The sequence below is a fragment of the Neoarius graeffei genome, chromosome 8 (genome assembly GCF_027579695.1).
Source record: "Neoarius graeffei isolate fNeoGra1 chromosome 8, fNeoGra1.pri, whole genome shotgun sequence".
NCBI lineage: Eukaryota > Metazoa > Chordata > Actinopteri > Siluriformes > Ariidae > Neoarius > Neoarius graeffei.
In genome coordinates, this window is record NC_083576.1 from 85,529,083 (window position 1) to 85,551,679 (window position 22,597).

The window sequence follows — 22,597 nt, forward strand, 5'->3', positions numbered from 1 at the left end:
CTTAAAGTTGAGATGTTGAAATAGGTTACAGGCACAAAACCACTATTTTCTTCTTTCTTTTTTGGCTTGAATTCAGACATGATGATATCCGATGGATTTTCCAGACTGCTGCACAAATATAAGGCCAAATTTGGACATGGATTGGATTAAATCCTGAATCAATTTGAAAACTAAATTTTCCAGTGATGAACACAAACACTGATCAGATTTCTCAAAACCATGAGCACTGATGTACGATCAGTTTTTCTGTTCTGCTCCACAATAAGTTGACAAGGAACCTGATCCCAAATCAGTAGTGAGATATCTGTTCCATTTTGGCTCAAGGTGTGGGAAAGTGAGCAGCATTTCCAAAGTAGTTCAAGGTCTGAGGCTCAGGGTCATAGTGCTCGAATATAAAAGGACACTTGCACTTGGACAGGGGAGTTTGGGAAGAAAAATGAGAAGACTTTGGATTTTGCTGGCTGTCTTTGTGGCAGTTTTTGGCAAGGAGACCTTCGAAGGGTAATTTTCTTGGTCACTAATAGGATAACTGTAAATTTTATGGATGTTAATTGACACTAATAGATTTTTTTTGCCTAGATGTTGGCCTATTTTCAGACATTTAACAATCTGAGAATATTTACAATGCTATTTGTTTTATATATATATATATATATATATATATATATATATATATATATATATATATATATATATATATATATATATATATATAACCTGCAATCCAGGAATTTCTCCGTCTGGAAAAGTTGTAGACATGGAACTAATGAGAGGAAATTCTGATAATCGCGGTGACTGATTAGACTTATGTTCTGATAGAGACCAGGTCCTTCGGATTACTGCCATAAATGAGGCTCAGATCAATCTCCTGAAGGAACTCTTGGAGAACGAGCACCTTCAGGTAAAATTCCTTACAAATTCTAGAATTCCATAAATGCCTGACAGCTTTATGAGCAACTCAGGAGCTGATTGTAGAATCTCAAGACTTAGAAGAAGTAGAATTTCTTAGCTATGTATTAACCAGTATTTTGGTATCAACAATAACAAAACTCCAAGCATCCTACATGACTTTATTCTCATGTGTGTGTGTAGCTGGATTTCTGGATGGATCCAGTTGACCAGTCTCTTCCTGTCGATGTCCGAGTTCCTTTCCAAAGCCTGCAGGATATCAGGGCCTTCCTGGGATACCATAACATCCATTATGAGATCATGATCCAAGACCTTCAGGTTGTTGGAGTTGTGGTTTGAATTTTTGATGCTTATAATATTTTGCATTTTGTTCAATGAGTGTAAACCTTTCTCCTTCCTCCAGGAACTTCTCAATGAAGAGCAGAGTGGGATGTTGAAATCGAGGGCTCTCCAGCCGAAAAGCACCTATAGTTATGACTATGCTAACTACCACACGCTAAACGAGGTTGGTACTACAAACAATATTTTAAAGCTCTTGCTCAACTCTGATTTCTGAAAACATCAGCTCCGATAGCAGTGCAGCTACAAATCACAGGTTTATACAGTATTAATTCATTGGTTCTAATACATTATTGTTTCTATAGTAACAGTTTGTTCACAGGGACTTGTATAACCACTGATAGGTTGAAATTTTCTCCAAGGAGATGTTTATTTCACATTTATGGAAGGAGTCTCCAGTGCCAGCGTTTTGTAAGAGTTAGGAGTAAAGTTGTTACTTTAAGTTTTCCAACATGGAAAAGTCTTCGGTAACAAGTTGCATTTTGTTGTTGTTGGTGGTGATGGTCCTGGGTAAGACTTTAAACTGCATCCGGTGGTGAGGCCCTGGTTCAGGAGTTCCAGGGTTCCAGGGATGATGTCACTACCCCCTAGTCACTACTGTTCTGGGGCACCCTTGAGCAAGGTGCACAACCCGTAAGCCTCCCACATCAGGGTAACGATACCACTGCCACTGTGGTATAGGTTCTTGTTAGAATCAAGTGGATGGGGTGGGCCCCTGAGCAATGCTCACTGCTGCCGTTGTGGTCAGGCCTTTAGGTCAAATGGATAGGGGTTAAGGCCCCCGATAAATGCCTAGTCCTGGGTGCGGCAGAGGATTACCGACGGCGCATCACAGCTGCAACCTTCATCTTTCCCGGCCTCTTGACTATGTCTTGCCCTGGACTCAGAAAGTTGAAAGGCCAAGTTTGGTTCTGGTTTGTGCACCCGGTTCCATTTACATGCACATGCTGCTAAAGATTGGTCATACAGTAGCTGAACCTCTGTTCCATTAACACATTCAGCCGCCATACTCGTATACAAGTGGCAGCAATGATGATGTTGTTGTTGCGCTTCCTTCAAGAGAAAGCAAAAAGACAGGTTGGTGAGGGAACAACTATTTTTATAGCTGCTTATAATGTGAACTAGCAGCTATTGCCAATGGGAGAGAGGAGACATAGTAGTTATTGCCCATCACTGAGGAGATGTAGACTCAGCCCTAGCGGAAGTCTCCGATGAGGAGCGCTGATCTTGTACAATTGAAACTCCCAGGCGAGTGGGGGAGGGGATTCCCCACCGAGGCTGCACGCAGTGTGTTAGCACAAGCATGTAGCCTATGGGAAATTAATAGTGTGTTGGATTAGCACTAATCCCATGTTTTAGAAAATTGAAAATGTTGTCTAGGGCCCCTCTGGGGCCCTCCATGTGCAAAGTATGGAGTATGTGCATCCAGCCATGTCGATTTGCATAGGTGAACAGACAGACAGACAGACAGACAGACAGACAACCTTCCTTTAGTAGCATAGAGAGCTATAATGTTAAATGTAACTATAAGCAGATAAAAACTATGATGTGTCATTGTTTAAAAATAAAATAAAATTTATAATTGTTGGCAAATTGCTCTGGTGTTTAAAAAAGAGAGATAGAAGAATAAAACACTTTGGGCTATGCTGTTATTGGAAAATAATCAACTTTGGGATTCACTGTAACTTTAACATCATTGCTTATTTTCCGATAACCGCATATCCCCAAGTGTTTTATGACTAGATCGATCATGAGTCTTTGACTCTTCGCTCGATTTGCAGATCAACAGCTTCATGGACATGTTGGTGCAGGAGAACCCTGGTTTTGTGAGCAAGCTTGTGATCGGACAGAGTTACGAGCGGCGTCCACTAAACGTTCTGAAAGTGAGTCACATAAACATATTAACACATGGAATAAATATTAAAACGTGTAAATGACTTGTGCATTGGACTTGTTGCATTAATTGCACATCTCATCCGTGCACGTGTTGACCTTATGGTCCTGTCTTGCACGTTGTTTATTGTTGAGCTGTGCTGCACCTAATGGCTATCTTCTACAGTTCAGCACTGGTGCTAACCGTCCTGGACTCTGGATCGACACTGGTATTCACTCCAGAGAATGGGTGACCCAAGCTAGTGGAACATGGTTCGCCAAGAAGGTTCGATGTCACCATTTCCTGCTTTGTCAACCAACACATATTCATCAGTCTTAAGCAGGTATGGATAATGTTTAGCATTAATGTGGCATTCCTTTGCTTTTCTGTGTAGATCGTGACCGATTACGGACGTGACGCAGAGCTGACCGACATCCTCAACAAGTACGACATTTTCCTGGAGATCGTCACCAATCCTGATGGATTCCAGTTCACCCACACCAAAGTGAGTGTTCAAACAGTGTAGAAGCAAAGACACCATGTGCAACCACTCACCTCTCCAATGACTGTTTTATTATAGCTGAGTTCCAGACTTAAGCAAGTTGGCCTAGTGGTCCGCCTCTCAACCAGGAGATTGTATTTGTAGATTCCTAGTTTAGGATGTTTATTTTTCTTTACACTTTTATGCAGATCATGAACCAGTCCTCCAACAGACATTTATTTTTATTTATTCATGGGCGAATTTTCAAGGGTCAAAATTTCAAAAATTCTCAAGAGTGGCAATGCGCCATCCAGACATTTAGCATTAATGGTATTAAAGATGTAGTGGTATTAAAAATGGCTCACAAAATTACTTTTGAGCTGCCTTCAGATAAATTAAATAAGTTACATAAAAACATACAAACCAGTAATGAATGGCTATGGACCTATCCATACTCTTTATCCATACTCTTTGTACTCTTTACAAGACACCAGGATTCAAGTGAATAGCTTGAAAGAGTAAAGAAAGAAAGAAAAAAGCACAACTTTATTCATCACACACTTGTGAAATTTCCTCTCTGCATTTAACCCATCTGAAGCAGTGAACACACACATGCACAAATGAGCACACGCACATACCCAGAGCAGTGGGCAGCCATGCTAACAGCACCCGGGGAGCAGTTGGGAGTTAGATGCCTTGCTCAAGGGCACCTCAGCCCAAGGCCATCCCATATTAACCTAACCACATGTCTTTGGACTGTGGGGGAAACCAGAGCACCTGGAGGAAACCCACGCAGACACGGTGAGAACATGCAAACTCCACACAGAAAGGCCCTCGCCAGCCACTGGGTTCGAACCCAGAGCCTTCTTGCTGTGAGGCGACTGTGCTAACCACTACACCACCGTGCCGCCCATTTGGGAGGGTGTGCACAAAAACAAATGTCAACTACAGAGGACACAAGTCTATGGGTTGGTTCTCAGGAGGCTATGGCTTTTTAGCTCATCCAGCCATAGGCGCTTATGTAATCACGCCTTGTCCATCCACAATTTACAAAAATCGCTATTCCTCCTACAGGATTGATTAGATTTCAATCAAACTTGCATACAATGTTCCCCAGGTGGGTGTGCATAAAAGTTGTGAAGATGGTGGCACCACCTCTCATATTTACGATTTTATGAGTGTCTGAAATTTTGGGTGACTCGTCACATTAAACGCTACTCTTCGTAAACTGCTGGGACGTTTTCACTGAAACTCACCCAGAAGACTCTAAAGACATATTTTAACAAGAATTGTTCACCAGGTGGTGCCACCTGCCATGGATGAAGCTACACAGGGGTCACATAGTACTGTATAATTTCACAAAAAATTGCTACTCCTCCTACAGGAGTGATCAGATTTTGATCAAATTTATATACAATGTTCCCCAGGTTGGTATGTATAAAAATTGTCAAGATGGTGGTGCCACCTGTCATATTTAACATTTTATGGGCGTTTGAAAATTTTTTTACAGGGTTGATCAGATTTCAAACTCGCACACAACAACAGTGGCCAGTATGAGCTACAGCCTCATTGAGGCTATTTTTAAAATTAATTTATTTATAAATATATCAGTTCTGCTAAAGTATTTTTCCAAACATACCTTGCTGGTTCTATCAGTTGATGTCACTTGGGATAGTTTCACTAGATCATGTCTTCGAGAAATTAAAATGATTCTTTCTGATCACACATATAGAACCGCATGTGGCGCAAGACGAGGAAGCCCAATTCTGGATCTGCTTGCGTTGGAGTCGACCCCAACAGGAACTGGGATGCTGGATTTGGAGGTACCAAAGAGAACAAATATATACTGCATGTGCATGTGATATGGCTGAATGAAGCCTCCATCACAAACGTATTTCTATCTACAGGCCCTGGTGCTAGCAGTAACCCTTGCACAGAGACATATCGTGGACCATATGCTCACTCAGAACCTGAGGTCAAGGCCATCGTGGACTTTGTAAAGTCTCACGGCAGGATTAAATCCTTTGTGTCCATCCACAGCTACTCTCAGATGCTCCTCTACCCATATGGCTACACCAGAACTCCCTGTAAGGACCAAGCGGAACTGGTGAGACGTCCAAACCTCCACACTACTTCTTGGATGTTAATAAACGGTGCTTTGTCTAATGTGATGATGTTTCCCATTATGTTCTCACAGCATGAACTTGCAAGAAAGGCCATCAGTGACCTGGCCAGTCTGTATAACACTCAGTACAGATATGGCAGCATCATCAGCACCATCTGTACGTACAGCACGACGACACAGTAATCAAGATGTTCTGATGATTACATTCCAGTAGCACAGTACATCTAAGTAGTGCTCAGGAGAACAGAAAACTTTGGTGATGTTGTTAATGAAAGAATCATGTCCATTGTTTTCTGGGTTATTTGATAAAATTCAGTGGGTTTGGGTCACTACTGGGTCAGGTAGCTGGGTTCATGTACCTGATAACCTCAGAAAACTTGCATGCAGAGTTTGGGACATGTTGCTGCATCAATGTTTATTACTAATTTATACTTCAAACCTTTCAAAATGATACTTCTGCAAGCCAGGGGTTCTTAAAGTGGGGTCCAGGGGTCTCCAGAGATCTGTTTTTTATAGTTAGAGTGGTAGAAATCTGTAGAAAGTTTCGTAATAGAAAGCTCAATGACTCTAATAAATAGTTGAAAGACGTAGTTTGGCTTTTTAGCCTGCGGACCAAAAGCATGCTAGCTCTAATGTTATTTCAGGTGACAAGATACAGTAGCTGTTTGTGGTGAGGACCTGGTCACACTACAACTCACGATGGTTTGCGAATACTTGGTGATGAAAAACTGGTAGCTTCACCACCAATCATGCGATGCATGGTGATTGTTCTCCGAGATTTGTGAGTTGTTTTTTATTGTGTCTCTGCCTCGCGAGACACACGAAAAATTTCAATGCATGCATTGAAATTTGGTGCCGATGTTTTCATTGGCAAACTAAGTAGCAAAGTTCGGGGAAGCATCACCACCAAACGCCTCATTTTCATTGATAATCCATCACAAAGCATCGCGAGCTGTAGTGTGACCGTAGCTTTAAAGCTATACCGCCTTTCAGATTTTTCAAGTGTAGGTCATAAAAAGAATTTTCCCTGACACCCAATTATTTTTGTTTAGTGACCGAAAACTACTGAATTTGAATCACAGACTTCCGATTTTATTTGTTTTGTTTTTTTAATAGAACAATTAATAACTTTAGAACCACGTGGCCCTAAATTCTCCACTATTTTTTCCTGCTTCACCATGACCCAATACAAGATACTATGTCACGCATCACATCACGTGGTGGGCTTTCCCCATTCACACAAGGCATTGTGGGATACAAATTTGAAACAGCAGAGAAAAATGGAGGACGTGAGTGTGCGAATGAAATGTGAAAGACTGACTACAGTAATGGAAAGAAAGTGAAAAGAAAAGACGTTATGGTATATACAAAGGAAAGGAAACGCAGGACCAAACTAATAAATATCGGCGCTCAGCGAGCACCTCGGTGTGATCAGCTGTTCGTTTAGCGACAAAATAATGTAAATCTGCGCATGTGCACACACACATGGACTTTCTCTGTCTGCTTGACTGTGCAAAGCAAGTGATTTCATGCACATTATTTGCTTTAATCCCGTCAAATTAAATCACTTCCCAGCCACAGAACAGAACGGACTGATATTTTGTGAGATATTACAGAAATAAACAAATATCACAATGACCACATTTCAGAGGGAACTAAATTTCACCGATTTTATGAAATCGAAAGGCCGTCTCGCTTTAATCAAAGTTCATACTGTGTTTTTGGTAAGAAAAATGTTGAACATTAGATGAAATTCTTGCATAATTATATTTCCAGGTAAGGAAAATTACTAAATTTTGCCCTTGTGCTACTTTCTGCTAGTTTATCAGTGAACACTGATGTGTAAAACCCAGTAGTCATTTTTTACCCATTTGTTGGGTTACACACACAAAAATAATAATAATAAAAATCACCATCCTGACTCAAACCTCACTGGATTAAACAAACTAATCCATTCTGGGTTTCTCCATACTGGACCCAGTGCTGATTTAGTGGCTTGGTTTATTTTTAACCCAACGAATTTTAGATTGAAATTTGAACATGTTGAACTAATTATTCCTCTCAGACCAAGCAAGCGGTGGCACCATTGACTGGACCTACAACCAAGGCATCAAGTACTCCTTCACCTTTGAACTGAGAGACACCGGACGATATGGATTCATCCTGCCAGCCAATCAGATCATCCCAACTGCTCAGGAGACCTGGTTGGCTCTCATGGCCATCATGAAGCACACCAAGAACAACCCGTACTAATCCAACACCTCAGCTCAGCTCAGCTCATGAGACTTCAGTTGAAGCAAAAACAAGGACTTCAAATTGCATACAATAAATAAATTAATAAAGTGGTGATGGTCCTCTTTATCTACTTCTTGGACTTGTGTGAAACTCTGATGATGTTTTCGGTCATACTGGATTTATGGACAGAAATATAGAAAATTCTAAAGGGTTCACAAACTTTAAAGCACCAGTGTATTTATTATTTGAAGCTTAAAACATGGTCATTGAATTTTGATGGTTAGCACTGTAACAACTTTGAACTAGCACTAGTCGTAGGACTCAGTAACTGCTGAGTTCTGGTCCATCAGCAATCGTTTACATCCATTATCTGTAACAGTTTATCCTGTACAGGATCGTGGGCAAGCTGGAGCCTATCCCAGCTGACTACGGGCGAAAGGCGGGGTACACCCTGGACAAGTCACCAAGTCATTGCAAGGCTGACACATAGACACAGACAACCATTCACACTCACATTCACACCTACGCTCAATTTAGAGTCACCAGTTAACCTAACCTGCATGTCTTTGGACTGTGGAGGAAACCGGAGTACCCAGAGGAAACCCATGCAGACACCGGGAGAACATGCAAACTCCGCACAGAAAGGCCCTCGCCGGCCACAGGGCTCGAACCCAGAACCTTCTTGCTGTGAGGCGACAGCGCTAACCACTACACCACCGTGCCACCCAATCGTTTATAACACTGCGATAAATAAAGCGAGAGAGCAAGTTCTGGAGAATACATCGAGGTCCAGGTCTCCAAAATAAAAAAAAAAAAGATCAGTCAAACAAATAAAGTGTATGATCTGCAGTTTTTGAAAATGATCAATCGATACATAGGTGTACAACCAACACTTGAGGTGTCATTTTAGCCTGAAACTCAAAGACAGCTACAAAAAATGCCCAAATTCTGGGCCTTGAGCACCATGGAGGCTGATGTCATAGAAAAACTTCTGAAGAGCTCTTTTTAATGGTTACAACATGACGTGTGTCAGTCCTTTCGATCTTGAGCTACTGGTCTACTGGGCATTTCATAAGTGTAGACAATTCCTGATATGGGAACAGTGCAGGATCTCCAGACTACTCTAATCAGGGTTCTCTGACTTTCACTGACTAAAAATCTGAATTTCCATGACCTACGTATAATGAACAGAAAACCAGGCCGCCTTCATCCGAGCAGACAAAACCTAGCCACAATATTTTAACCCCGTCAATTTGTGAGCTATATTTACCATTTCACAGATGTTTTCAGTATAAAAATTATTATTATACATACAGGACACTCTTTCATGGAATAAAAACATGTTCTATTCCCTTCTTATGGGTTTCATTCATTTAGTTTGTTAGCATGCAATATTGTTAGCATATTGCTTATCCTATGTGTATTATGTCACAATACCCAATGGAGAACGAGCGTTGAATATGCTTTACGATATTGCATGGTTGTCAAGACAACATGACGTCATATGCTGGACCTGATGCGAATAGCCAATGAGAAAGTTTTCTGCTGCGCATGCGTACAAGCATTTCTTTGTTCACCGGGAAAGAGAAAAACGTGTTGAACACCTGAAAGCTCCCAAAACTTCATTAGATATTCTTCACGCATATTTACAAGTAGCGGCGAACCGTTACTATTAGAGCTGGAACTTGAGCTCAGACAAAACTTAGCCAGACACCAAAAAAGCAGCAGGGTAAAGGATTTTGCGAGAGATTAGCATCAGGCTGCCAGGTCGCTCCGTTGTGTGTAGCTGTCAATGTTGATTTTAAAAGTAACTCAGTAAATTCCACAGGGAAATGAATCCTTAAGTCTGAGTGAAAAATACTGTAGCGAGCGTGCAGCGTGGAAGAAGAGTCTGGAGACAGAAATCTTAGTTTCTTAGTCGTTAGCCTGTGCTACTTGCTCTCAGCACTACTAGCACTGGCTTGGCTGCTTTATTAACATTCGCAAACACTACTGATGAACGCTACACCGGGTGGAAGGTGACTTCACTGCTGCGCTGACTCACTGTTATGCTCGCATTTGGGTTCGAGAAGGCCGAGGGTGATCAATTTTTGGCCCTAAATTCATTCATTGTTCTATTTTTAAAAAAACTAATAAAACTGGAAGTCTGTGATTCAAATTCAGTAGCTTTTGGACCACTAAAAAAAATAATTGGGTGTCGGGAAAAATTCTTTTTATGACCTACACTTGAAAAATCTGAAAGGGAGTCTAGCTTTAGGGCGGTACAGTGGTGTAGTGGTTAGTGCTGTTGCCTCACAGCAAGAAGGTCCGGGTTCGAGCCCCGTGGCCGGCGAGGGCCTTTCTGTGCGGAGTTTGCATGTTCTCCATGTGGGTTTCCTCCGGGTGCTCCGGTTTCCCCCACAGTCCAAAGACATGCAGGTTAGGTTAACTGGTGACTCTAAATTGAGCGTAGGTGTGAATGTGAGTGTGAATGGTTGTCTGTGTCTATGTGTCAGCCCTGTGATGACCTGGCGACTTGTCCAGGGTGTACCCCGCCTTTCACCCGTAGTCAGCTGGGATAGGCTCCAGCTTGCCTGTGACCCTGTAGAACAGGATAAAGCCACTACAGATGATGAGATGAGATGAGTGTAGCTTTAATAGAAGATCAATAAAGTTCTGCAGAAATTCTTTGTAGTAATAAAGATTTATTTACTGTACAAAATATTTCTTTATTCAACATTAAATATATAAAAACATCACACAGGTAGTTTGCGTTCACAAAATTGTCACTGTTTAAACAAGGATGTGAAACTGAGTGTTAGTATCACTGAGATCCATCTTTTTCAGCGCACACACACACACACACACACACACACCAGATACAAAAAATGCACTTTAACTTCCTTCATGTCTTTTTCATTTTCACAAGCGACAACGACACCAGAAACACACAGCAATACTACGTGATTTTCTAAGTCGGCAAAAAACTCTGACGGATTTCTTACTTTCTGTAACGTGTGTGTTCTCTGTCTTATATTTGATGCTGTATTTTAAGCGATTCTGTTTTATGAGGTATGAATTCATGTGCTGTAAATCTCACCGGAAAACTTGACGATGACAAGATTGACAATAATTTGATTAAGATTAGCCGTGTGTTTTTATGACACGCTCTGGATTTATACACCACGTTAAAACCTGTTTAAACAAGTCACATGTCACATCTTGGTCATAAGAGCTGGAGCATCACGAAAAGCACCATCGAGCCACGTTCATCTGTACAGCATGCATTCCTACAGTTGTGGTCAGAAGTTTACATACAGTGACATGAATGTCATGGCAATATTTGGGCTTTCAGTAATTTCTTTGAACTGTTCTTTTTCTGTGGCACAATGATCGTATAGCCTACAGCTTTAATTTAAAAAAAACACACTAGAATTTGGTGCACAAGTTTTAATTTGCTTTGGGTTTTCTGAAATCAACACAGGGTCAAAATTACACATACAGGGTCAAAATATGCTCTTAGATTATTAATTCCGAGGTGCTGAAACTTCCACAATGTCTCTTATCTTGCCAAGGCCGAGGTCTCTTAACTTCCTGTTAGTGATCATGATTGACTACAGCTGGTAGCTTCTCTGTGCCTTCATAAAAAGGGTTTGTTTACAGCACTCATTGGATTGACCAACACACAGTAAAGTGGGAAAGTCCAAGGAGCTCGGTGCAGATCTGAGAAAGAGAATTGCAGATGTATACAACTCTGGAATGTCTTGACTTGAAGCCATTTCTAAACAACTGCAAATTACAAGATCAGTTCAAACAATTGTATGCAAGTTATTGTCAGGCGTAGTCACTTTGCCAAGCCACTTTGCTTCAAGAAAACCCAAACTGTCACCCTCAGCTGAAAGGAAATTGGTTTGAATGGTCAGGAACAACCTGGGAACCACCATGGCACAGCCCTGCCATGAACTGGAAGCTGATGGATCACTGTCTACAGTTCAGATCACCGTGGACTAAGAGGCTGATGTCTAAGAAATAACCTCCCGCTCCAAAATTGACACCTTCAAGCTTAAAGTTTGAAGCTGACCACATGGACAAAGAAAAAAGCCTTCTGAGGAAAGCTGTATGGTCAGATGAGACAAAGATTGAGTTGTTTGGCCACAATGACCACCATGTACAGAGGGACACTGTAGCAGCTGCTGGTGGTGGTAGGATCATCATGCTCTGCGGCTGTTTTGCTGCCAGTGGAACTGGTTCATTGCACAAAGTGGATGGAATAATGAAGAAGGAGGACGACCTCAGAATTCCTCAACATAAACCATCAGAAACCTGAACACGACTTGGGAGTTACAACAGGACAATTAACCCGAACACGCATCAGAGCTGGTTGTGGAGGATAAAGCAGGCGAACATTAAGCTTAAAACAAGTCCTGACTTCAACCCTGTTGAAAATATATGGACCAGGCTTATAAGTTGAGTCCATGCCAAGGGAAAAAAAATGTAACTGAACTCTACCAATTCTACCATGAAGAGTCGTGAAATATCCAACCAGAATTCTGCCAGAAGCTTCTTCATGGTAAACAGAAATGTTTGGTCAAGGTGAATCTTGCGAAGAGACATTTTACCCAAATATTAGGTGTGCTGTATGTATAATTTTGATCCTGTGTTGATTTCAGAAAACCCAAAGAAAATAAAACTTGTGCACCAAATTCTAGTGTTTTTTTTTTATGAAAGCTGTACGCTGTACAATCATTCTGCCACAGAAAAAGAACAGTTCAAAGAAATTACTGAAAGCCCAAATACTGCCATGACATTCATGTCACTGTATGTAAACTTCTGACCACAACTGTACATCACTGAAGGAAACGTTTGGGTGAAAACCAGTACTCCAGTGTTTCTCTTTACAATCTTTCTCTACTGCATGCGTTGAGCGTGAGTGATTACAACTACACGTTTTTACATGTACAAAAAGAATGAAAAACTTAAACTCATAACTGTTAAACTATTTACATCGGAGTCAGAGCTGCTGGATCAAGAATTAAACAGTGGTAGAAATCGATGCTTTCTGAGATGGAACCAACTGAGACGCTAACTATTGCAAAGTATTCTTAATGTTGTTAATTAGAAAGTTATTTAGGATTAAGATCGCTGGTCGTAATATCGCAAACATTGTCCATTTTAAAAGAAAAAACCCCAAACAAACGCATGAGTCAGTGAGCTGAAAGAGTCGACTCTTAATGAAGATCTGTCTTCCAGATAAATTGACTCAATGAAAAGATTCATTTTGTGTCCTTTTCTCGGTACAGTGCAGGGAAACATTGGCGTATTCGGCGCCTCTGCATGCAGTGCACAGAGACTGGATCAAAAAACACTGCGATGTCTCTTTAAAGCTGTCGCAGGAAAGACTCGTCTTGTGTTATTCATTCGAGTAAAACGCAGCAGAACTGTGCCAATTCTTTACAAGTTCAAAATATAACTAATTATATCATTGTTCAAAGTTTATTCATTGATGATAAATTAAATCACGTCTACAGGGAGACTACATTAAGGCCAGCAGTGTGTAGAAATGTTCATGAGGAGCTCATTAGTGGACAGGGGTCTGGGTGTAAAATGAGGATGATGAGGATGAGGGGTTATTTCCAGGGCCGGCTGCTCTGTGACCGGGCGCTCCCTAAACTGAGTCGACTGCTCCGGGCGCTGGATAGTTTAGAGTAAGCACTGCTGGTGGACATCCTGCTACTCAGACGACCTGCAGAGAGAGAGAGAGAGAGAGAGAGAAGAAAGAGGGGGGAAGGGGAGAGGGAGTGAGAGAGAGGGAGGAAGTGGGGGGAGGGGGAGAGAGAATGACAGACAGGAGGAAGAGAGAGACAGACAGACAGGAGGGAGGGAGAGAGAGAGAGAGAGAGAGAGGAAGTGGGGGGAGGGGGAGAGAGAATGACAGACAGGAGGAAGAGAGAGAGAGAGACACAGACAGACAGGAGGGAGAGAGAGAGAGAGAGAGAGAGAGAGAGAGGAGAAAGAGGGGGGAAGGGGAGAGGGAGTGAGAGAGAGGGAGGAAGTGGGGGGAGGGGAGAGAGAATGACAGACGGGGAAGAGAGAGAGACACAGACAGACAGGGGGAAGAGAGAGAAAGGAAGGAAGGGGGAGGGGAGAGAGAGGGGGAGTGAGAGAGAATGACAGACAGGGAGACAGATAGATGGGGAGGGGGGAAGGAGGGAGTGAGAGAGAGGGAGGAAGAAGAGACTGACAGACAGGGAGACAGACAGACGGGGGGGATGACAGAGAGGAAGGGAGGGGGGAGACAGAGAGGGAGAGGGGAAGAGTGAGAGAGAGAGAGAGAGAGAGAGGGAGAGGAAGGGGGGAGTGAGAAAGAGAGAGACAAAGGGGGAGGGAGGGAGGGAGAGAGAGAGAATGTGTGTGACAGAGAGAGAGAGAGGAGGGAAGGGGGTAGTGAGAGAGAGAGAGAGGGGAGTGAGTGAGAGAGAGAATGTGTGTGACAGAGAGAGAGAGAGAGAGAGAGAGAGAGAGAGAGAGGAGGGAAGAGGGAGAGAGGAAGGAAGTGGGAGAGAGAGAGAGAGAGAGAGAGAGAGAGAGAGAGAGAGAGAGATCGATCATCAAGGAGCTGATGTCAGTTTGACCTGATGTGGTAAAACTTCTACCCTGGTGGTGATGTCATCATGTTAAACAAATATAAATATTAAAATGTCAGGTGGCTGTGGATTTTTTTTCTTTAACCCGGTTAAACGTCTGGCTTCGATGGGAACTGGATCACTCACTGCTGCCCTCGCTGGATAAGAACACCTCCTGCAGGTAGTGCTGGATCTTGTCGAGGTCTTCAGAGGTGAACCGCTGTTTATCTTCTGCTGGCTGCTGCGTCTGGGGGAACGCGGCGTGCTTCTGACCTGACGGTCCCCTCAGAGTCGGAAGACAAGTGACGGGAAACAAACCGGTGCTCATTCCCTCCGGAAACTTCTGAGCGATCACCTTCAAGCCTTCGAGACCAAGATGAAATAAAATAAAATAAGAAGCCTCTGAGTGAGGCTTTAGATTCATGCAGATGTTCATGCACACGCGTGGACACGAGCAGGACTCACCTCCAGAGAGCATGAAGAGGTTCTCGAAGCCTCTCTCGCACATGGTGGCGGCCGCCTGGCTGGCTATCCTCTCATCCTCATCATACAAGATGATGATCTTTCCCTCAGCGTTTCTCTGTTCGAATAGTTAAAGACGTTGATGCACTGTTGCGTCCAGGGCGTCCCAGACGTCCAGAATAATCAGCAAAAGAAAAGATTTTATTTACAGTGTGCTCAATACACAAATTCCATGGAGCAGAATTATTTAGAGTCGCTCTTCCTTGCTCAGATACATCATGTTCTGTCAAAATATAAAAGGACACCGTATATTTAGCCCATGATGCTGGACTTCTAGCACTTTAAAGTAGTTTTCTATGCTGAGGGTGAAGGATACGTAATCGAGAACTTCCTTGGTGTAAGGGTTCATGGTCCTGGAGAGAGTGGTGATGGGATAACTGTGAGCTGGAAATGTGGAGACAGAGAGAAATCAGCATGTGCTGGACACAGACAAGGAACAGCAACGGTTCTTCAAATCTATACAGTGTGGATTAACAGCAATATTACAGCTAGTAAGGAATAAAAACACTTCAGGACGTGCAGTTAAAGGAAAACAATCAACAACAGGGTGGTGTGATGAAGTGGAGGTACTGTCATCATCCCTGTAATGGCACGTCCTGAAGTGCTTTATTCCTCCGACACTACAGTCATTTACCCATTACATTTTTTTTATTTATTAAAAAATGGCACACTGTGCTCTTTATCCGTTTATAGGTAGAATGACTGATGTGGAACATCTGCAGAACAAGAAAGAAAGAAAGAGAGAAAGAAAGAAAGAAAGAAAGAAAGAAAGAAAGAGAGAGAGAAAGAAAGAGAAAGAAAGAAGGAGAGAAAGAGAGAAAGAAAGAGAAAAAGAAAGACAGAAAACAAAGAAAGAGAAAGAACAAAAGGAAAAAATAGGAAAGAAAGAAAAAGAAGGGAGAGAAAAAAGAAAAAAGAGAAAAGAAAGGAAAAAGGAGAGAACAAGAACAAATAAAGAATGAACGAACAAACAAACAAAAGGAGAGAGAGAGAAATATAGAAAGTGACAAAGAAAGACCAAACAAAAGACAAAGAAAGAGAAAAAGAAAAACAAAAGACAGAAGACAAAGAGCAAAAGGAAAAAAAAACAAGAAAGAAAGAAACAGTCCAAATGGATGAAAGAGAAAGAAAGAACAAACAAGAGCAAAAGAAAAAATAAGAAAGAAAGAAGACAGGAAAAAGGAGAGAATGAGAACAGGCAAAGAAAGAATGAATGAATAAACAAAAGGAGAGAGAAATATAGAAAGAGTGACATAGAAAGACAGAAAGAAAGAAAGAGAGAAAGAACAGAAAGAGCAAAAGAAAAAACAACAAGAAAGAGAAAGAAAAGTTCAAATGGATGAAACACAAAGAAAGTGAAAAAGAAAAAAAAGAAGACAAAGAAAGAACAAAAGGGCAAAAGAAAAAAATGACAAGAAAGAAGAAAGCCAATAATTATTATTTTTTAATTTATTAAAGAATGGGATGTCGTACTGCTGTATTTTATGCTGTGGAACAGCCACGGAACGAATGAACAATCGAACGAAAGACCACTGTATTCAACCAGCACCTGTCTCACGGATGTCATTAACAAACTGCTCCACAATACAGACAAAGGTCATTTAACTGGAATGGTCTTTTTAGACCTTTGACCACAAAATCATGCGAGACAAATTGCTTTCTCTTGGGTTTAAGTACTCTGCTGTCTGCTAGTTTTAAAGCCTACCTGACTAATAGAAACTCATCTCATCGCATTATCTCTAGCCGCTTTATCCTGTTCTACAGGGTCGCAGGCAAGCTGGAGCCTATCCCAGCTGACTACGGGCGAAAGGTGGGGTACACCCTGGACAAGTCGCCAGGTCATCACAGGGCTGACACATAGACACAGACAACCATTCACACTCACATTCACACCTACGCTCAATTTAGAGTCACCAGTTAACCTAACCTGCATGTCTTTGGACTGTGGGGGAAACCGGAGCACCCGGAGGAAACCCACGCGGACACGGGGAGAACATGCAAACTCCACACAGAAAGGCCCTCGCCGGCCACGGGGCTCGAACCCAGACCTTCTTGCTGTGAGGCGACAGCGCTAACCACTACACCACCGTGCCACCCTAATAGAACTCAGAGTGTCAATATTAATGGTGTTGTCTCTGACTCACAGTTTATTCACTTTGGTGTTCCACAGGGTTCCATACTTGGCCCGCTACTTTTCACAGTGTATATCAATGATCTGTTGTCCGTAGTCCAGAACTGTGACATTCAGCTGTTCGGTGATGATACTTTGTTTATTTTCCATTGCAGAAATTGAAGCGCCCTTATCTAGAGACCTTGATAATATTAACTGGCCTGACAGCAATTTTCTGTTCTTTAACTACTCCAAAACCAAGATAATGTTTATAGGTACACATCAAAGGCTTACCAGGGTTACCAATTTTTGTGTTCCGGCAAGACCTTAAGTAGGAGTTTATCAGTTCAAGTATCCTGGTGTTATGCTTGAGCCAACCCTCTCTTGGAATGACCATATTGACCACATTTCCACCAAAATCTCATCTTGTTTGGGCATGTTATGGAAGGCCTGTAAGATCATCCCTTGTGAAGCTTTGTATAACACTATGATGCCCCCCCCCCTTTAGTCCTGGGTATGACTTTAAACTGCAACCGGTGGTGAATCTCAGGTCTGGGAGGACTTGAGTATTGGGGAAAGTGGAGTTACCCCTTAATCACCATTGCTCTCAGGTCTGCTCTGACCTGGAGTGGTAGCACCTGCTTGGGTTCCAGCTATGGGTTAAATAGTACATTACCAATAAGGCGCTGGCAGCAGGGCACTTTTCGGTGCAATGTGGCAGATGAACCCAACAGGGTCAATGGCACACCACCAGATGGCATGCGGAAGAGCCACTCAAATGGCCAACAGATGGCATCACTTGGCAAGTCAGTTGTCATGGTGGGGCAACCTCCATACCAGTCAGGTCTGTGGCACTTTTGTGCACCACTTGTCATCAGGTCTGGAGGTCCAGAGAGACAACATGATGGGGGCACAACATCGTTTGTCTTACCTTACTGTGCAAGGTGCTTCGTTAGGAGAGGAGAATAGTATGCGAGAGCTCACAAGGTCAGACATTCCGCGGTGGCTCGGCCGGCCCATTTGTGCCGCCGCCGCAGGCGACTCTGTCGCTCTGATGTGGGCCTCGTGGCCCATCTGCGTTTCTGTGCATCCTAATGAAGCAGTCATTATTGCTAGTGATGCAATAATGCAACAGCCGACGACGCTTCCCCTGTTTGATTACTGTTCAGCTGTCTGGGATGGTTGTGGAACAAGAGTGTTCAGAGAGCACAGTATCCCCCGCTGGCATCCATGCCATAACTCTGGTAAAATGCGACTGAATTGAACAAAATTGCAGTATGCGTATTATCGACATATAACAAAGAATCCTGTCAAGTTTCGTGAAATTCCTCCAAAAACCGTGAGAGGAGTTGATTTCAGAAGGTGAGTACACTTCCAGAGATGGACAGAGAGATGGATGGACAGACATCGCCATGACATAATCCCCCTTCGGGACTTTCGGCCAGCGGAGGATAAAAACTAATCGCAACTATTTGGAAAAACTTCAAAAGGCGTGCGGTCGGTATTACTGAGGGTTGTAAAATCCAACAGCATGAAATCAGTCACGTTCTTAGTTGGCCATCATAAGAATCTCGCAGGAAATATCAAATTTGCTTACAACTTTTCAAGTACCTAAATGGCCTTGCGCCTGCTTATCTTTTACATAACTTTTGCTACTCGTGTGATTTCCATACATATAATACTCGAAATAAAGATCTTCTCCGCTTGCCCCTTGCTAAAACTGCCAAGTATCAGTTCTTTTCACTTAAATGGGGCTAAAGTGTGGAACACACTTATTAGTAGTTTGAGAAAAGCATCTTTCCCTAAATTCAAGAAGAGTCTCCAACTTCATTTGTGCAGTTAGTTTGGATACATGTGTATTCATAGCCGAAAGTTTTTTGTTCATATATATATATATATATATATATATATATATATATATATATATATATATATATATATATATATATATATTATATACCTTTTTTAGGTGTTTGTATATGTTATTTAGAAATATTACAGGCCTCCTTTTAAACCAGACTTATCTGAATTGGACTGCCCGTTTAAATACTGATGACAGATGGATAGATGGATAGAAGGAAGGAAACAGGACAGAATGAATGAAAGCATGAGCATGTTCTTTGTGTACAGTATATGAACGTGCCCTCCGTGCTCATACCGCTGATGATGTGGCACTGATCATACAGGTCTCGGTCTCGGACGTCCAGCAGCAGGTAAGGACAGTCTGGGTACGGACACTGCACAGCACATGGAGCCCTCAAGGGAGTCAGGGTCACGTCCCTCAGCCCGTCCTTATCCAGATCCAGCTCCCCGACGCCACTGATCACACTGAGAGCACAAACATGGGAATGAGTGATACAAGGGCGAGAAGTCTAATTACACTGCAGTCAGGTGGAACAGAACTCAGGGTCCTGGGAACAGAGCGCTATCTGATGTGGGAGCTTTGTGGATGGACAGGATAGGGGCAGGACTGACTGAGGGGGAAGAGCTGAGCGGGTAAATGCAGAGACAGGCAGGCAGGCAGGCTGGAGTAAAGGGATAACTGTGTGTGTGTGTCAAGGTGACAACATGAAAAAACACAAAAATTCTTCAGTCTAGAGCTAGTCGATATGTCAGTATAATACTGATATAGTGATAAATTACATCATGATACACTTTTCTTAGATGTTATAAATATTGCAATATCTTTTAGATCTTTTATAAAGCTTTGTTCTGTCTTGATTATATTAGTTAACATTTTCCTACTCGCCTTTTCTGTTCACTTTTTATTCTTTTTAATGCAACAATACTGTTTTGCTGGTGGTTTGTTATCTACTGTGATGCATATCATATCTTGGAGAAACGTCCTTGAGTATCGTGATATGATACGATAGAATATTTCAGTTGTATCAACACACAATACTGTCTCTGGCCGTTTTATGTGTTTTTTAATCTTTGCTTCTGACATCACTTCTGCACACACCGAACGAACGAACGAACCAACGAACCAACGAACCAACAAACCAACAAACAAACAAACAAACAAACAAACAAACAAACTTACTTCACTCCAGACACATTATTCGTGTTTCTGTCATGTTGTGTAACACTTTGCTGGGTCTGCCTTCCAAACAGGAGTGTTGCATTAAAAATAATAATAAGTGACAGAAGACTGGACTCGGCAGACTGCGTGGAGGAGACCACCAACTGGTGGGTCTATGGGCAGGAAGGCGGACCCAGCAAAGCGTTTGTGGAGTGTAATCAGGGCACAGTGCAACGAGTAGAACCTTGTAGGCCATCCACTACATCCCGACCTAGCTCCAGCAGTCTTGATTCTGTCTTGCCCCTGGACTCCGTTAGGTCAGGACGAGAGAATGAGGCTTACGGCTGCGCAACTCTCCCTCACTCTAATCCAAGTCACGAACAAGTCATGACTTCAAATTCAAGTCCTGTGGTGAGGAACAAGTGGCGAAGCAGCAGGTACAGAAACACTGGAAGCTGTCATCGCAAACCTGCACACAGGCAGCCCAGGGCATAGGGTCGCTTTCTGCTAGAACGAAGCAGCAGTGGAGTTCAGCAGCCCTCTGGGTGTCTGAGCAGCCCTGTTTAGGATTCTCTCTGCTCACCTCCATGGAGGAAGAGGCTAGAAAAGGTGCCCCAAACATAGCCTGCTTCACCTCACCCTGGCCAGCACACTGCAGCTGGTGGGGATCCCACTCAGCAGTCGAAATACAAGAAATAAGAAAATAAATAAGATAGTGAAGGTACTCAACCTTGGCACGTGGAACGTGCGTACTCTACTAGATAACATCAAAGCAGACAGACCAGAGAGAAGAACTGCACTATTCGCCAGGGAACTAGCTCACTACAATGTGGACATAGCTGCCCTCAGCGAAACACATCTCGTGGACAAGGGCCAGCTCATGGAACATGGCGATGGTTATACCTTCTTCTAGAGTGGTCATAGCAGCACTGGACGGCGAGAGACAGGCATTGGATTTGCTGTAAAGTCCCACCTTGCCCAGAAACTTATCAAACTCCTGGCGGACATCAACAATTGCCTGATGACAATTCAGCTCCCACTTGGAGGCAAGAAGAACGCAACATCGATTAGTGCTTATGCTCCCACAATGACTAACACAGAGGACAGCAAAGATAAATTCTATGAAGAACTTGATGCAATCATTGCAGCAGTCCCACAGTCAGAGAAGCTCTTCATTCTCAGAGACTTCAATGCCAGAGTGGGGTCCGATCACCAGATCTGGGAAGGGATCACAGAAAGACACAGCTTTGGCAAGCGCAACAGAAATGGCTTACTGCTCCTCAGAACATGCGCTGCTCATGATCTTCTCATTACCAACGCTATTTCGACTCCCTACCTGTAACAAAACATTTTGGATGCACGCTCGTTCCAGACATTGGCATCTGATTGATTATATTATCACCAGGAAGAGAGACAGACAGGACGCGAGAGTGACAAAATCCATGTGTGGCATCGACTGCTGTACTGATTATTGTCTCATTGTGTCCAAGTGCAAACTTTGCATCCTGCCCACTTGAAGACACCAAGGTCAGAAGACTGCAAAGCGAATCAATCAATGTCTCCAGGCTGAAGAACAGCAAAATTGCAGAGGAATTCACCAATAACCTGAACAGCAGGTTGCCTAATATATTCTTAGATCAGGACAACACTGAAGGACAGTGGGTGGCCTTTAGAGATGCAGTCTACTCTTCTGCCCTTGAACACCTCGGACCAGCTACCTGCAAAAACCAAGATAGGTTTGATGAGAATGACAAGATAAAGACCTTACGGTCAGAAAAAAACATCAACTGTTCAGAGCTCACCAGAATGATCCCTCTTCACAAGCAAACAAAAATGCCTTTGCTAGCATAAGGAAAAAAGTGCAGAAGAAGCTCCATGAGATGCAGAATGCCTGGATCAGCATGAAGACCAATGAAATCCAGGGCTATGCAGATAGCCACGACAGCAAGCGATTCTATGATGCCCTGAAGGTTATCTATGACCCCCAGCCGTCTAGATCTTCTCCCCTCCTTGGTGCAGATGGGACCCAGCTACTGACAGAGAAGAAGCAGATCTTGAGCGGTGGGCTGAACATTTCAACCACATCCTCAACCATCCTGCTGACGTCAACAATGAGGCCACTGCACACCTACCACAGGTGGAAATCAACATGGACCTTGATAAACTCCCCACAGAAGAAGTCAGAAAGCCCATCAAGCAGCTCTCCTGTGGCAAAGCACCAGGATCAGATGCAATCCCTGCTGAAGTTTACAAAACAGGAGGCCCAGCTATGATGCAGAAACTGGCTGAGTTCTTTCAGTCCATGTGGAATACAGGACAGGTCCCACAACAGCTTAAGGATGCTAATATAGTCCACATCTACAAGAGGAAAGGAGACCG

General features: G+C 42.9%; 2 protein-coding genes across 2 annotated transcripts in view; one reads left to right on the plus strand and one right to left on the minus strand.

Annotated features, from left to right (window-relative positions):
* Positions 1-430: 430 nt before the first annotated feature.
* On the plus strand, positions 431-7,980 carry LOC132890278 (carboxypeptidase A1-like). The gene is made up of 11 exons (XM_060927091.1): positions 431-501; positions 820-901; positions 1,093-1,227; positions 1,313-1,414; positions 3,030-3,131; positions 3,308-3,406; positions 3,516-3,626; positions 5,335-5,425; positions 5,510-5,709; positions 5,800-5,884; positions 7,793-7,980. Exons 1-11 carry the CDS (start codon positions 437-439, stop codon positions 7,978-7,980), a joined length of 1,260 nt encoding a protein of 419 aa, XP_060783074.1. The 5' UTR covers positions 431-436.
* A 4,744-nt stretch (positions 7,981-12,724) lies between these two features.
* The window catches only part of cep41 (centrosomal protein 41), a 39,584-nt gene continuing 29,711 nt past the window's right edge, over positions 12,725-22,597 (minus strand). The window contains exons 7-11 of the mRNA XM_060928414.1: positions 19,355-19,524; positions 15,403-15,470; positions 15,030-15,144; positions 14,712-14,927; positions 12,725-13,684 (exon numbers count right to left, since the gene is read on the minus strand). Of these exons, the coding sequence (XP_060784397.1) occupies positions 13,569-13,684; positions 14,712-14,927; positions 15,030-15,144; positions 15,403-15,470; positions 19,355-19,524 (685 nt within the window). The 3' untranslated portion in view covers positions 12,725-13,568. The remainder of the gene's footprint in view (positions 13,685-14,711; positions 14,928-15,029; positions 15,145-15,402; positions 15,471-19,354; positions 19,525-22,597) is intronic.